The sequence below is a fragment of the Dendronephthya gigantea genome, unplaced genomic scaffold (assembly GCF_004324835.1).
Source record: "Dendronephthya gigantea isolate DGI-Jeju-01 unplaced genomic scaffold, DenGig_1.0 000038F, whole genome shotgun sequence".
NCBI lineage: Eukaryota > Metazoa > Cnidaria > Anthozoa > Malacalcyonacea > Nephtheidae > Dendronephthya > Dendronephthya gigantea.
The window spans coordinates 836774-853796 of record NW_021163048.1 but is presented as its reverse complement, the minus strand read 5'-3'; the positions used below and the strand labels follow the sequence as shown (position 1 = coordinate 853796).

Here is a 17023-nt window from a genome sequence, read left to right as displayed (position 1 = left end):
CTGAGTAGGTTTTAACAGACTAACTAAGAGAGAATACTAAAAGCCTTGATCACTCAGCAACGGTGTTTGCGCATCCGGATTCTTAATTTCGCATATTTTAGAATTTGGAAACAGATTCTAGCTCAAATTTATTTGAAACCATTGCGAAATACGCCCCAAACAAATATAATAGATTAAAATGTAACCAAAGCGTTTGTTTCACCTTGCATCACCTTTAAATAAATTCACTTTTTCTCTGAAATACTCCATGTGTAGTCAATAAAAATGCATATTAGGCAAAACAGGAAAAATGACTATATATAACGGCTATTTTTGACGCCAAACGTCGTGGCATCGAAAAACAAAAAGGAATCAAGACAAGACCATAATTTATAGGACGAAGCTCGTTATCTCAACTCTGGATTTTTCGAAAACAATAGCCGAATTCATATTAGAGACGGGAAACTCGTCTTAAGATCCGTTTCATTTGCAATTTTTGGTGCGAGTTTTTTCTTTTGGTAGATGTGAACAAGTAGTTAGTTACGAATGCTCTGAAGGCTATATAGATCTGTGGATGTGTACGAGCTCTTCTATGAACATCAGTAAGTATCTATCAAAATCGCACATAAAATTGCAGCAAAAATTGCAAGTGTAAACGGGCCGTTAGACGGGAAACTCATCGAAAACGGGAAACTCGTCTGATGTGAATCCGGTCACAGACGGGTTTCTCCTCTTACACGGTCAAGAACGGAACAAGGCTAAGAGAAAACAAACAAATTTTTTATGGTAATAATTAAAATACCCTTATTAGCATTACCCGACCCATCACGGGTTTCTACCATCAACTTTCCCGTTTAAGATGAGTTTCCCGTCTCTAATATTCATTGTTTCAATACAGAAATGCCTTCTCACCGATCCATGTTTGTGTGATCGAGTACGTACGGAAATCTGCCCCCTGCTTTCTCACAGATCCGTGTTTGTGTGATCAAGTAGGCCAGAACCCCGCCCCTTTTTCCGACTGAATGTTCCTTTAAAGCCGGTTTTCCACTAGCGATATTTTTTCGCACGAAGCGACATTTTACTTTTGTTTCAGAGCTCTCAACTGCAACCATCTGGAACAAATTGCCCAAAGACAGGAGAATAAGTCGCTTCGCGCAAAAAATATCGCCAGAGGTTGTATCGCTAGTGGAAAACTCATGCAGTCTTCTCCGAACCTGACGTCATATGTATATATGCTTCCCCAATGTCGGTCGATATTGCGCATGAGCAAATATTCTGTGTAGCCAAAACATGTCTTCCGAGTTTGACGATTGCGAGATGTCCCAAGTTATTGAACAACTGTTGCTATAAAGTGCTTGTAAAGCGGGCGAGCTAGTCATGGTTTATTTTGAGGATAACTTTTGGGTAATTTTCTGAATATACTTCATTTATGTGAGACTTTCAAATAGATTCCTCACTGACTTGCTGTAAATGTTGTTTCTTGTACTGTGTTATCGTTTGTGGAATTATCATTTTCACTCCTGCTTTTATACATCCGTGTCTTTTTAGGGAGAGAAGAATAATGGATACGATGTTCTATATCATACTATGAAGCATGGCATTAATGCTAGTCGAGAGTTGGCAGATTTCATCCGTGACAGGTCAGGCAATGAAAATATTAAAAACCTTCCTTAATTTACAAACCACACAAAATATTTGTTTACTCTCTGCTGGAAGCGTTCCGCATAAGTTTGTATTGTAAATTCTATTAAGATTTTCATATTGTTTTGAATTTTATATTTAGAGCTGCCATCGAAGAAGGCTATGCAAAATCATTGGGGAAAATTTGCAAAGCAACAAACACGGGCATATCCCTGGGGTAATAATTATACACATATGTACTATATTCTTATATTTTGAATAGATTTCGAATTCTAATCATATTCAAAATTATTTAAGTGACATAGTATAGCGTTTTTCACCAAGTGCAATGATTTGTTTGGTAAATAGTAGTCTTGAACTTGATTGATCAATCTATAGACAATTTACTATTACAGAACAACTGAAGCATGCAACAACATAAATCAATGTAGCTGAGCTGAGAATGAAGTTTAGGTTATAATGGTTATAATGTTATGACTTTAGGTTTATGTTTTATATGACCAGTGTTTCAAAAAGCGGTAGTAGCCATGTACATCTACTGCAACATTCACAGCAGATTTGAATTTGATTCACAGCACATTCATACTAAATTTGAATACTTTTTGTTAAGCCTAGTCCGAAATAATCATTGCCATATATTTTTTGTGTCTAAGGTATATTTATTAACAACTTATTTTGCAACTTTATTAGTTCCTTGATTCCAGTCATTTTCCTCCTTATTCTTCAGGATAGTTTCCTACCTTCTTTCCTAATCCACTGGTATACATAGGACTGACATTAGAGAAATTTAGAATTACAATCCAGCATAACTACAAGATTTTAAAGTTAGATATTCACTTCTTCTGGCCTATTCCCCTTTGACGAGCATGCTAAATCTTCAAACATGATTGCATCATACAGTGTAGACTGGTGTAGACTAGCCAATATTTAATGGGAAGACTTTTGTTTCATCTCGAGAACACCAAATTTTGTAGCTGGGTGAAAGTAAAATTCCCCCATTCATTTCAAGACAATGCACCTTTATAACTGATGGTAATATAATTTGTCTTCCATTTTAAATGAGATGGAATGTAGCTAGATACTTGTATATTTGAAGTGTGGCCTGTAATGATACAACACTTCATTAAATCTGAAGAGTTAAAGCAGCATATATGTAGTAACCTAACCAATTTTGATATGCTATAGGAGTACAATACAATCCTCATCAATGTTGAAATGAGATACAAGAAATTTGGACATGTAATCTCATATTCACATTCTGGTTATACAGAGCCTCATCAATGCCATACTCAAAATCCAATATATATATTCTAGCTTGTGCAAATACAGTAAATTGCAATAAACATGTACTTGTGCTATATACTTATTCCTGTGTTTTTTCTTCTTATAGTACGTTTGAGCCATGTTGGAATATTGTTAAGAAGTCTACAGAAATATTGGCAAATTCATTTTCTAAGGCTGTCCAAGAGCTTCATGATTTAATGAAAGTGATCCGAGATTATGGTGAATTACAAAAAGAAAACCAGAAATCTGTAAGTAGAGAAGCGAAACAGTTTTAATTACGTAGGTAATTATTGTTTGATGGTTATATTCTACAGTATCTCATTAAGTGGACAACTATCAGTATTTTCCCTTGCACCATATTTAGTACAGATTTCATAGTTTATTTTGCTCCATTTTCTCTAAGAAACTCTCTTACAGACCGTTTGTATAAACACATGGCTTTATACCTAGTGCTTTTCTAGTGGTCAAATTGGCATATGTAGCATAAATTTGGCAAATAATGTTAATTTTGGCAAATGCATAGAAATATTCAGACTATTATGACATATCTCATCCATACAACAGGTTTACTCCAGTGTAATGTACTGGTAATGACATTTATTTAACTTGATATTGTTTTATATAGTTGAAAGATGACTTAAATGCAACATTAGAAGTTGTTCAATCAATTCAAACCAAAACTGCAGCAGTTATTAAGGTCTGTACTCTATGTTCTTTCAGTACTGTGAATTGTAGAGCTATACTTTGTGAGTACCGTGTGTGAACACAGCTGTCTTAACATAACTGGCTACTTAAATAGACTAACATGCAATGTACTTACAGGATGTATGCAGGGGTATAGATTAATAATGTCTTCTTTTAAACATTGGGGGTGATGTCCTTGCATAGGTCCTTGCACATTGTAGTTTCAATTCTCATAAGAACATACATCAACCTTGTTTGGGCATTTCCTATTGCAAATGTTTTCAGTTCATTAATATTTTTTCTTCTAAATGTGGAACAGGCCAAAGACACATACTACTCAAGATGTCAGGAATTTGAACGTGTCAAGAAAGAAACAACGAATGCTAAAGACATTGAAAAGGTGTGTACCAATCTCAGTTTTAAAAATTACAGTTTTTCGGCTTTTTATTAAATACATAACAATCATGTTGAATATTGTGACTCGCAATAGTGTGTGAGCAATATGTTGGCTGTGTAATCTGGTCATCAAAGTCCGAATCAAAATATCCACGTTTGATAAAAAAATGTTCTGCTTCTCCCTAGGCAGAGCAGAAGAAAATCCGCGCAGGTATATGATAATGTTGATTTTTTTACTGGGAACCCTTCTTTCAAGCTCTTTTGCCAACCATATTTTCCCTTTCAAAAATTCTGTTATCGAATTTAAGAGCGAGGTTTTCAAGACGTATTCTTGTCATAACTATATCGAGAGGTAGTAAACTAACAATTGACTCGATAAAAGAAACACAAAGAATGGTAACGAAACAATGACCTGGCAAAACAACCGAAATTAGTCGCAAAATAATGGCATAGTATTCATAGCTTCACTAACTTAAAGGTTACATGCATTCTGATTGGCATTTTCGTGTTCACAGGAGAGGAGTACAAATCTTTGGTTGAGAAACGGGAGGAAGTTAGGAAATTGTTTCATGCTAAAATGATTGAGACGTCAAAGGTACATCAATGAGCGTGGGTGATTAATACTATTTCGTGATTTCAAATGTCCTCACAAAACGGAAAATCTACTTGTTTTAGAAATTTGAAGAAATAGAAATGAATCACTTGAAATGTATGTCGGAACATTTGATTTCGTATATTGGAACTCTTGAAAAAGGCCAGGGAGAAGTTCATGAGGTAATCACTTGGGAATGACACTGCATCCATCATAGATGGACATACAATGTCTTGTAACTGGTGCATATCTTACTGAATAAGTAAATATTATTTTGTTCTAGGTTATCGCTCATTTTAGAACTCAGGTTAAAGAGTTGACAAGCGACAAGTTGCTGGATCAATTTGTAAAAGACAAAGGAACTGGTAAAATAGTGCCAGGTAGCTTCTCATTCATTACAGTCATTTATCGAAGTTATGACTACAGAGTTTTAGCATAGATGAAATATTTGAATTGAAATTTACATATAATTATTATTAGGACCGAGCTATGTAATAGTTGTACCGTTGCTTGACTCAATAACTTGTGGTGAAATGTTTATGTCAAAAGAAATCAAGATACTAAGCAGAACAGGAATATACACACAATAATGCACTTCACTTATCAAGCGTCTAATTGTACGGCCGTGTTGTGACTGTGGATGTGATAAGTTCTGTTCCAATATTCTATAGACACACCTACTGTTCAATATTATTGTATACAATGCCACGACGCTAGTAACTGTAACTATACGATTCAATACAATATGATCCGAATGATACAAAGAATCCTTGGTAAATTTGGGGCCCGAACTGTTAATGTTGGTGAAAGTTAGAAATATTACTACGTTTGAACTATTCATTATACTCCTTTAATATACTCATACAGTATATAACACTTTCTAGTTGAAATATTCTTTGAAGAGTTTGCTGCCACGGGATCACTTGTTGACCTTGGTATAGAGGAGTCACCAAATCTTAATAATAGATCACAATCTGTGTCAGGTAATTATCAAATCTATCCACAGAATAATCTATATAAACTGAATTGTGCACCACTTGGCCAAGTGAATTCTCACAATAAACAGCTGTATCAAAGTCGTGTATTTCTGAGTTAACTAGGATTTAACTATGCGTGCAAATTATAGATAAAACTTCTAAGGCACCATTTCGTAAAAAAAAGAAAGAAAAGGATAAAGAAAAAGATAAGGAAAAGAAAGAAAAAAAGCCTAAGAGAAAGAAAGAGAAGGAAAAACTACAAACTCCTAATGGAACCATGTAAGTTAGTGGGCCACGTGGCCGAACTACCTTCTATAAATATAGAGCTCTCTAATGTAATTCACAGTGATGTAACTTCTGAATTTGTGTCAACATCGCATTTACGCCAATTGTTATAGAGACACGTGTACAGCGTGTACAATTGAAAATTTTCACATTTACAGTTCTGTGCATTTTGTGCAAGCATAATTAACCCTGCAATAATGACGATTTGTGTATATATATAGTGAAGTTTAGATGAATTTTGATTCAATTTTGTAATTTTTGCAATTTTTTCTCCATCGCAGCGAGGCAAGTCCGGATACTAATCCCCCTGAAGCCTTACCAGGGGTAGGTATTGTATATGATATCAATAAATTGTCATGGCGACGTGCTATATAATCGATCAATATAACAATATTGGTTCTTCAAAACAAATTATATCGATCCTTAAGCCACTTTTCACTGCACCCATATCGTAGCGAAATATGTTAAGTGTACATATATAATTGTTTCTTGATCCCTCGACTGGAACTAATGACTTTAAAACAAAGAAATGCTACCTTTGATCCGCTTGTGGTGAAGAACAGGCCAAAAATTTCGCTTCGATTTTATGTGCGATTTTCTTCTTTTGATAGATGTGAACGAGTGAATTAGTTACTGATGTTTAAATAAGAGTTCTTATACATCAAAGCATTCGTAACTAATTACTCGTTCACATCTATCAAAAGAAGAAAATCGTGCATAAAATCGCAGCAAAAATCGCAAGTGTAAACGGGCCTTTATACTAAAAATTATTGCTTAAACATACCTGCTAATTCTACATCATTGGAGTGATATATCTGCAGGTTATAATTTCTCGGGAAATACGGGGATAGAAACTGTTCCAAACCGCTAGAAATAGGCAGTCTTTCTGTGTGTATATAAGATAATGTGAGTTCAGTTGTCTGACCATTATGAAAACACGAAATGGGCTGGGATTAGATTATATAACTAGTTTGATAAGTACGCCTTTATAGGAGTAATATTTCTATCCTAGAGCGATGACAAGGTAGAAGTGGACGAAGAGGGATACAGGATAATCCCGAAGGATACAGACAATATCCTTTATGAGAATGTTGCATAAAAAATGTGCACTTGCAAAGTACAGTATGAATGCCAGGAGTGCTGGTGACATGCACCTTTGATACTCTTTGGTTCAAGGTACAGTATTCTGAGATATACTGTACGCAGTATATTGCAAATCCCATTTACCCGTTGATAAGGCGCTGAATAACAGAATGCTAAACAGGTTATATTGTGCCGATTTTGCAAAATGTCATTAACCTTAACACCATCTACGTCACAAATCCAACGAAAGTTCCAGTTCTGACTCCGATGACGGTGAGTTTTATGAGAGTTAAAATGGGGAAGGGCATTTGCCCCGGTCTCAAATGATTTATGCTGTTTCAGATGACGAACCTAAGAAAATAAAAATCACGATTAAACCACCGGCTGAAAAGACCACAGCGAGCTTGGACGAGTTTCGATCAATTCAGCTCACTCTTCCAATCCCACCGGTATGAGCAAGTATTACCAGGAGAACTGTTTATTTAGTAATATAGAGAACAGATGTACAGTACATTTATATGTTTATACACATTTATACCTATATCTTCTTTTAGCAAAAGAAAACTGAACCATTGTCAGCAGGTAAAAGATAAAATGTAATGAAATGTAATGTAAATACTTTTACAACACTAAGTCGTGTTTGCAGTGAATTCACGATTCGTTATGATTATAATGATGAAAAATGTCTTAATCTGATGCTCAGGCTGTGTCGATATTTACACATAAAACATGCGGCTAATGCTGGAAGTTCGTTTTTCCATACATAGTTGAAACAGTTCATGCTAATGTATATTAACTGTTACAAATCAAAGGTTGTATTTTTATACAGATGGTGATTTTCCAAAATCAACATTCCTTAATGGCTCAAGTGTTCAGTCTTCTGTTAAACTGTGAGTGATAGCCGCCATAATATAGAATCATGTATCCCAATATTAGTTTCGATTCTTCGTAATCTTTTGGTAGGAACATAATAGTTCTATTAGTAAAAGACTAAGGTTTTTCAATCGATACATTTTAGATCCAAATCTCAAGAAGATCTTCTTTCAATTGACTTCAGTCAGCCAGCAATCAGCAGCGCGTCCGTGATACCGACATCACCAACAACAACGCCAACATCAAGTTCACAACCAAATCAACATCCAAATGCTTCTACAATCAATTCTCCTTCAACAAATAGCGCTCCAGGTAAGCACCTTAGCGGATGCTAGTTATCTAGGTCATTATAGTTCGTCTCTTAGTATTCAAGGTACATAGATAAATTACACTCGGTCTGTTATAAGTAAATTGCCTTCCCCCCCCCCAATTTCCTATATAAATTGGGTTCTTATCTTTACTTTGTAGTCATTGAATTAGGGAAACCAATTTCAGCAGACAGCGATGATAACCCACCGGAGCTGGCTCCTAAAAAGCGAATATCAGGCATCAGTATCAATCATTCAAACGAATCTTCACCAGCATTGCCTCCTAAGAAATCAACTTTGGCAATGGCATCTTTCGGAAGTACTGGATCTCTGACGGACACTTCTACTCACACAGGTAAGACAATGCCCCTATGGATGGTGTATATGCTATACAGTACATTCCTAGACTTACCACATTGACTGGTTAAGAATACGTTTTTGTAAGCTATAAAATGCATATATACTATAGTTATATTTTGCACCAAGCTGCATTGAAGACGAATTATATACAGTACAGTATACCTCTTCAATCTTCATTTGGGTGTTTTGAGACAATCTTTGATTATTGTACATATATGTAAATTCAGTTTCATCGGCCACTTTGAATGTAAGCAGCGTTCACAAGTCACAACCAATCTAGGACATTTCACTTCATATTTATGTATACGAACTACGATGTCCACTCGATCTATTTTTTCGCAATGAAATAGAAAAGGAAGCTGATGAATCAATACAATCGCCACCAGAAACTCTTTCTTTCCTCGCTCCTCGACGATCCGATATACCGAGGGCCACATCTGCTGGTAGCTTGAATATTCCTGCCTCACGACCAAGACCCAAGGTACATGCAATACGCCTTTGTAAAATTGTAAATTGGACACCTCGACCTTCCTTGCAGCCTGAATTCTCAGAAAGCCTTTCGTTCTCGTATTCGACCCTTGCCTGTTGCCCTTGGCAACCAAGACTGAATTGGCTGTATGCTTTAATTTGATATGTTTTGAATTCATTATAGCCTCGTCTTAGTGGTACAGGTAATGAACTATCTTCTGGTGCTCTTTCACTAAAACAAAATTTTGATCCAACAAGAACATATGCCTCTCCAACACCAAGTACCGAGTCGTTACCTACTACATCCGCTGATGTTTATGCCCGCATATCTGGCGCTGCGGAGGATCCTGGAGGACCAACAAAGACCATATGGGATAGAATAAACAGTCCTAGTACACAACGAGCTGCACGTGGAAGTACTTCACCCGTTGTTTCCGTTCGTGGCATGGGAAGTATTTTACAGCCTACGATGGTACGAAATAGGATTGTTCTTGTGCATGTGATAAATTGTAGTTCGATTATTAAAAATATGCAACAAAAATCATGAATAATTCGAATACGATTTATCCTTACCGAAGCTGCTAAAGATATTATTTTCTTCATATATATTACAGCTGAAAAAGTTTATTGCTGAATTTGATCTTCTTGATAGGTAAATGCGTCCGCAGGCAGTCAAGTGACTAAAAAGAATGAAGAAATTATTCCAGTTGCCGTCGCATTAGTGGAGACTGTTCACGCTCACTTTAAGGGAAAAGATACGTCAAGGTAAGTAACAAAGACACGCCTGTCTGTATCAAACATTGTGCGTTTTTGAACAGCGTATGTCAAGATGCACATACCTATGAAATAGGAAACGATTCGGACTATATTCCAAAGGTTATAAAAAAAAGAGTTTTTATACTAAGTATTTTTTATCCTTTTTATAGGCACAGTGTAACAGGTGATGTGACAGTCTCATTTCCAGCAAGTGCGATCACATCTTTATCATCAAGGGATGAACCTCCTGTACTAACTTTTGCCATTACTGGATCAGGATTGTTGGAAAATGTTTTGCCAAACAAATCTCTTATCGCGAGGTACACATATTTTGAATTTTCTTCACTATACATTCCGGCCTCTCACCCTGGTCATATGTTAGGAAAACTCGAATGTGTACCTGACCTAGTACTTTGTGTTCGTTCTTCTCTAGTGACGAACCAGCAGAAGATAGAGATGCGAAATATTTTAAATTCAAAATGCCTGCTTTGACGGCGCATTTGAAGAAACTGGCCGAGCAAGGGCAAGCACCTTACTATAATATTGATATTCTTAAATATCAGGTAAACATGCATGTATGGAACATCACGAGTTTGGATGGTTTTGTTTTTACTTGTATAGTTCAGCCTAGTTTCATTTAGTGAGTGTGAATCAATTAAGATTTTATGGCGCTTCACGCGATTAAGGATAATTTTTAAATTCATACTCGAAAGCCCTTAAAATTCCACTCGAAATTAATACTCTTAAAGTGAAAGTCAGATCCGTATGTAAACAAACGGTTTGTTTCAATTTTAAACTTCTATACTTGTTGAAATACAATGGCTGTGTTAATATCTAATACTGTTACGTTTCTAAATGAACGTATCTTAGAGCTTATGCATGTGCAAAAAAATTGTAAACATGCGAAATTTCTGAAATTTTATAGCTCTAGGGTCCTCTATTTTATGAGCAGAACCGATGCGCTGAAGGAACTTGATTTCCACTTTACACCCTAGTTTCATTTGGTCGTTTCTCGACAAGCAATGGTCTAATTACATGTGTCAATTACGCATTTCTCTTCTTAGGTTCAACATAATATACCATTGCTTCCGCTGGCTTTAAGTTGTTATTGGAAATGTGAAGAGAAGACTACAGATGTCAGATTAGATTACCAATATTCACCATCGTGTTTATCTGTTGCTTCACCTCTCCATAATGTCTCTGTTGTCGTACCTGTTAACGGAGGAGTCGAAATTATGCAGTCCAAGCCGATGGCCAAATGGTATATTTGTTTGTTCTTAGTTTGTGTTGTGACTGGAGATATTGTTTGAGAAATCGAGATTACAACTAATTTACCCTATTGTAGGTCTAAAGAACATAACAAAGCACTCTGGCAAATTCAAGAATTATCAAATAATTCCGAGGGCCAAGGTACGTACGGTTCCGATCACCTGTAACAACCATGTTCCGATCACCTGTAATAGGAGAGCCATGATGTCTAATTTGTAGCATTCGTCTCAATTCATTCAATAAACTTGCCTTTTTTCTGACTAATGATAAATTTTCATACTTATGGCTGCCTTGTTTTCAGGTTCTAATTCCCTAAGAGCTCGATTCGATCTTAAAGACGGACCCAGTACCGCGCAGACAATTGCCGTGCAATTTCAATGTAATGGCTCAACTCTATCGAAAATTGATTTTCAACTTAATACGGATAATTATAAACTATCCTTGGTAAAAAGAAAGATTGTAACAGGTATGTACTGTATGTAGTTGGATCGAGTAGGTAATCTTTGAAATACAGCGAGGGTAGTATTTTGACGTAGATATTTTGAACCTGGTAGGCACAGCAAAAATTGTGGTAGGAGAACTGAAAATATGAATAAGCTTGTTTCTTTCTTTTGAGTTTCATATAAAATTTCGTCAGAATTTCCTCGCATAATTTCGTTACACTCCCCTCTTTTAACGATCGATCTTTCTGGTATTAATAATACTTTCTTTAGGAAAATACATGGCAGATCCAAGGTAGCTGTCTGAAAGAATGTAATTTATTATGAATAATTGCAAATATATGTACAGTATAATGAACTAATACAACACCAGCATGGTAAGAATTTTATAGATTATTAGACTAGGTATTCTTTTAGTATCAGTTTACATTATGTTATGGTGGAACAAGCCTTCGTGAGAATTTTACTTGTAATTTCAAAACATGGGAACACCGTGGTCAATTGTGAACTCGTGCGTTTCTTTTGCTCCCGAGAAAATTAGAAAGAGGTCGACCGGTTGTACGGTGGATAGGCTCGAAAAAAGAAGCAAATTAATAGAGGGAAGTTAAGAGACGGAGAGAGCTTTTATTAGTGCTAACCCCATTTTTATTCCGCGTTTACGTCCATTTTCTTAAATCCACGCGTTTGCGAATTGGCCATAGTGTTCTTTTTATATATTCGTAAATGCTGTGATTTCAAACTTCACCTGCACTGCGCACCCAGGGTGTTTCCAAAAAACGAAACGAAACAGCAGTTTTTTAGGCCTAGTTTATCTGTCGCGTCGAATGCATTTGCAACAATTGAAAATGAGATGATAAACCTCGTCAGGCTCATCTATTGTTTCAATTGCATTAGACGCAACCAAATTTCCTTTCTCGATCATATAACAAAATAGTACTGGAATATTGAAAATGCAGAAGTACACAAACTAGTCGACTTTCGACTGACAACATTAGCGTCAATTTTTGTTCCGTTTTCGTGCCACACCCTTGTGGAGAAGCGGCTGACAGCGAGTTGTCCTCTCTCCTTTTTTACAACTGGATAAATACGAGCATATGCTTGGTTATTGTTGCACACTGTACATAAAGAAGCGTATAAAGATTAGTTCGGTGGAATCCGAGAAGTGAAATAAGTATAGCTTATAGTTGGGTATATATCTCATACGGTTAAGTTGGTGCTTTCGGACAGACACACTATAGTATACAATGATAACCAGACATGTGTTTTTTTGCAGTGTTCAGTGTTGCACAAAGACCTTTTTTATAATGACATTGAACGCAGAACCCTGGTTTCACACGAAGTTTGATTCCGTGTAACACCAACACCTGGCTTTCCGCGTTAACGTCATTATGAGAAGGTCTTTTGGGTGAAAACGTTGTCGTGTTAGCAGTGGTAATACTTTATAATATTAATGTACCCTGAATACAACTATATCAACTACAGCCCTTATCTTGTCCCCAGTTCTCACATACCAAACTTTTAATGATGTATGTGCAAAAATAGGGAGCGGGTTCTCCCAAGGCGTGCACAAACTCTGGACGATAGCTGGCCTATGCTTGGGGGCATAAGTTTTTAACACGTGACAATATGTCTTATATAAGCAACAGGTAGAACGTTGATGGTTGTATATAGGGTACCTTGAATACCTTCAGCAATTGAAACAACTCATTTGAAGGCTTTAAATTGTTGGAATGTGTGTCGATCCTTCTTCATGCATTTCTACATGGTAAGCTGCCATGTTTTTGTTTAAATGCTATCGTATCAAAAATAGTTCAGAACAATTTCAAAAACCCTAAGAGACAATCATGACACGTCTGAAATTATACAATATAAATTAAAGCACTTTAATCCACACCTTTGCGTAGCGTAGTGTATATATTAAGAACTTACTGACTGAGAGTGAGGTCTGTACGGTAAAATATCAAACCGAGGGGTCGTGCTGTATTGACCGAGCGATAGCGAGGTCAATACACCAAGACCGAGGTTTGATATTTTACCGTACAGACCGAACAGTCGAAGTTAGTAAGTGTTTTATTATATGGCATATTTCATGCAGACATTGTAATGATTAATTCTTTATGAGTAATTTTAATGATCAATCTCATCCGGGCACACGACACCAAAACATCGGCCTAAAGTGAAAAAAACCGCTCTATTTTGTAAAATATAAATTTATTATTTTTATTTCAAATTCATTATTTTCCGTTTAAGAATTTAATCTGTTTTTCAGTTTAAATTTAGTTAGTTTTTGCCGTGAGTTTTGCCTTGTTTTCACAGGGCAATAAGAATTGCGTATTGCCCGTGGGCAATACGGGGAAATCCGGACCTGTCAGCAGCCAATCAAATTGCAGAATTAACCAAAACAAGAACTTACTGACTGAGAGTGAGGTCTGTACGGTAAAATATCAAACCGAGGGGTCGTGCTGTATTGACCGAGCGATAGCGAGGTCAATACACCAAGACCGAGGTTTGATATTTTACCGTACAGACCGAACAGTCGAAGTTAGTAAGTGTTTTATTATATGGCATATTTCATGCAGACATTGTAATGATTAATTCTTTATGAGTAATTTTAATGATCAATCTCATCCGGGCACACGACACCAAAACATCGGCCTAAAGTGAAAAAAACCGCTCTATATTTTGTAAAATATAAATTTATTATTTTTATTTCAAATTCATTATTTTCCGTTTAAGAATTTAATCTGTTTTTCAGTTTAAATTTAGTTAGTTTTTGCCGTGAGTTTTGCCTTGTTTTCACAGGGCAATAAGAATTGCGTATTGCCCGTGGGCAATACGGGGAAATCCGGACCTGTCAGCAGCCAATCAAATTGCAGAATTAACCAAAACAAGAACTTACTGACTGAGAGTGAGGTCTGTACGGTAAAATATCAAACCGAGGGGTCGTGCTGTATTGACCGAGCGATAGCGAGGTCAATACACCAAGACCGAGGTTTGATATTTTACCGTACAGACCGAACAGTCGAAGTTAGTAAGTGTTTTATTATATGGCATATTTCATGCAGACATTGTAATGATTAATTCTTTATGAGTAATTTTAATGATCAATCTCATCCGGGCACACGACACCAAAACATCGGCCTAAAGTGAAAAAAACCGCTCTATTTTGTAAAATATAAATTTATTATTTTTATTTCAAATTCATTATTTTCCGTTTAAGAATTTAATCTGTTTTTCAGTTTAAATTTAGTTAGTTTTTGCCGTGAGTTTTGCCTTGTTTTCACAGGGCAATAAGAATTGCGTATTGCCCGTGGGCAATACGGGGAAATCCGGACCTGTCAGCAGCCAATCAAATTGCAGAATTAACCAAAACAAGCGCTTGCCATATAATAAAATTTATTATTTATATATATAGAGAGAAAATCGCATTCACCGAAAATCAAATTTTCTCTGCGTATAGCGATAAGTGACCTAAAATTCTTGGGGTTTTTCCCTCGAATTGTTTAAGAAATTTACAGACAGGGCCACACTGACCATTCCAAAAATTGACAGGAGGGACTGGACTTTAAGAAAGTCTGGAGAAGGCGCGGAAAGTGAATCAGGGGGAGAACGCTTTCGAGGCAAGAACAAGTATGGCGGTGTTCTTTTATGAAATTGAAAGCACCTTTTTTTTTCTATTTTATCAATCTGAGCAAATTAAGACCATTTGTAAGATTTGTCAGGCCGACTTCAGAGCATATGGAATTCAGCTTCACCCCCCCCCCCCCCAACCTAATTTGTAAGGCATTCAAAGAATAATTGCTGGGCAGTAATTGGTGATTAATAAATTTGAATCATCCTAGTAACAACTTTATCAAGGTATCAAGTGCATTCAAGTAAATTGTATGTCTGACATCTTTTTATTATAGACCATGTGGCATTCTGTTTGCACTTTGCATCACATCATTTTTTCCTAGATTGCATGCAATGAAACATCTTCAGGGACATTATCTTTCACCTTCCCTTCCAGCAAATGAGGGTAACTCACTATAACCTGTGGAAAGGTGCCTAGAAGTATTTGCTGTAGAAATTAACTGTGTGGAACACATTGTGACAAAACAAATATGTGAAAATAATAATTTGCTTGCTAGTTTGATAAACATGGAAAAAAGGTAAACAAGAATAATAAATGAAACAGATTAAATCAGTGAAGCATTGAAAATGGTCCTAATTTCTTTTAGGAAATTCGGAAATGTAGAATATGTTACCCCTAGAATTGTATTACCCCTCAAAAATTGCACTTTTTAATAAAAATATTGTACTAAATATAATGATTGCATGACAAAACTGGTAATTTGAAAATGGTGGCATATTTGCATAAATATGTGTAATTCAAGCCAGTATTTAAATTCATGTTAATTATTAAATTTGAATCTATAATATACAAGGTGTATGACTACAAATGATCATGTTATGTATTAAAGCATGCTTCTAGTGAGCTAAAATATCTAAAAAGGTGAATAAATATCGACTTTAACTTATCACTTTGTGAATAAGTACAAGTGCCACACATTTGAAAAATAAAAGCAGTGAATAAATCTATCCATGCAAGTGCTCTGTATTAACTCATATTAATTCCACGTGGTTAATATCCTCACGAGGGAAATGGAAGTTCAATGATTTATGAACCGGCATTGCATTTGCCGTGAGTTCTGCAAGTTCGACAAGTGCTAAAGCACCAAACCAACGTTCCTTTTGTTCAGCTATTCTCTTTCTAGCCTCTACTCTTGCTCTTCTTCGTTCAGAAATGCCGAGTTGGTTTCTTTCTCGATCTCGGTCTAGCTCACGTCTCTCCTTCTTACACTTTAAAGATCCCGGACTTTTGTTCTGCCTTTCACGTTCGTACTTATTTAACCACATTAATACCTCCTTGGTATGCTTGTTAGGTTCCTGGTTTTGGATTTCGCTTAGCAATGTTCTCTTCAGAGGAATATCATCACAATCCTTACGTACGAGACCAGCTTTAGGATGAGTTGGACAATGGCGGTTTGCGTGGGTAAATCGTGAGTCGCAGCTCTCTACGGTACAGATAAACGGTTTCTCACCAGTGTGTAATCTTTGATGTGTCTTTAACTGGCCACTTTGAACGAAAGCCTTATCACAGTTGGGAAAATCACAGGTATACGGACGGTCACCACTGTGTGTACGCTTGTGTGCTTGTAGTGACTTCTCGCGCGGGAAAACACGACCACAAATATCGCATCGTATCGGCGAACAAGACTGAGCTCCTTCGACAATCAAATGATTTATCATCTCAGCTTTCGGTCGGCCTCTTGGTGGAGTCACTTTAGCTTCTTTCACGTCAACGTCGCTCATACGACGAGGGTATTGTGGACTCAATGATGGGAAACGTGGAAAGGCGTATTTATTTGGCGGGGTATTTGGTGGCGACCAAACACTAACAGAGTCAGCATAATTCTTCGGACAATTTTCAGTTATTGTTTCCATGTTTTCTTGGTCTACTTTAACATCATTGTCTTGCGATTTTGAGGATGAATTATCTTGCTCTGCTGCGCTTTTTATACCGCTTTCCTTCTTGAGGAAGTCCGCCATTTTTAAAGCTACCTCACGAGTCACGAAAGGGATTTA

At 36.4% G+C, this 17023-nt stretch overlaps 2 protein-coding genes across 3 annotated transcripts; one reads left to right on the top strand and one right to left on the bottom strand.

The window, feature by feature from the left end:
• Positions 1 to 1262: 1262 nt before the first annotated feature.
• Positions 1263 to 13331, top strand: LOC114526214 (F-BAR domain only protein 2-like). Of its 2 annotated transcripts, none has more exons than XM_028547734.1 (29): positions 1263 to 1383; positions 1528 to 1619; positions 1763 to 1837; positions 3011 to 3152; positions 3530 to 3601; positions 3908 to 3988; positions 4171 to 4195; positions 4500 to 4579; positions 4660 to 4758; positions 4860 to 4956; positions 5461 to 5559; positions 5703 to 5832; positions 6120 to 6162; positions 6851 to 6911; positions 7153 to 7194; positions 7264 to 7370; positions 7476 to 7503; positions 7751 to 7811; positions 7940 to 8106; positions 8290 to 8457; positions 8813 to 8943; positions 9115 to 9402; positions 9583 to 9695; positions 9857 to 10006; positions 10120 to 10249; positions 10751 to 10947; positions 11032 to 11096; positions 11257 to 11421; positions 11669 to 13331. In XM_028547734.1, exons 1-29 carry the CDS (start codon positions 1357 to 1359, stop codon positions 11692 to 11694), a joined length of 2961 nt encoding a protein of 986 aa, XP_028403535.1. In that variant the 5' UTR covers positions 1263 to 1356; the 3' UTR covers positions 11695 to 13331. The 2 variants fall into 2 exon arrangements, with proteins under 2 accessions (XP_028403535.1, XP_028403534.1); XM_028547733.1 differs by having other exon boundaries at positions 8263 to 8457.
• A 2361-nt stretch (positions 13332 to 15692) lies between these two features.
• On the bottom strand, positions 15693 to 17023 carry LOC114526217 (zinc finger protein 367-like). Its single transcript, XM_028547736.1, has one exon. It carries the CDS (start codon positions 16985 to 16987, stop codon positions 16001 to 16003), a length of 987 nt encoding a protein of 328 aa, XP_028403537.1. The 5' UTR covers positions 16988 to 17023; the 3' UTR covers positions 15693 to 16000.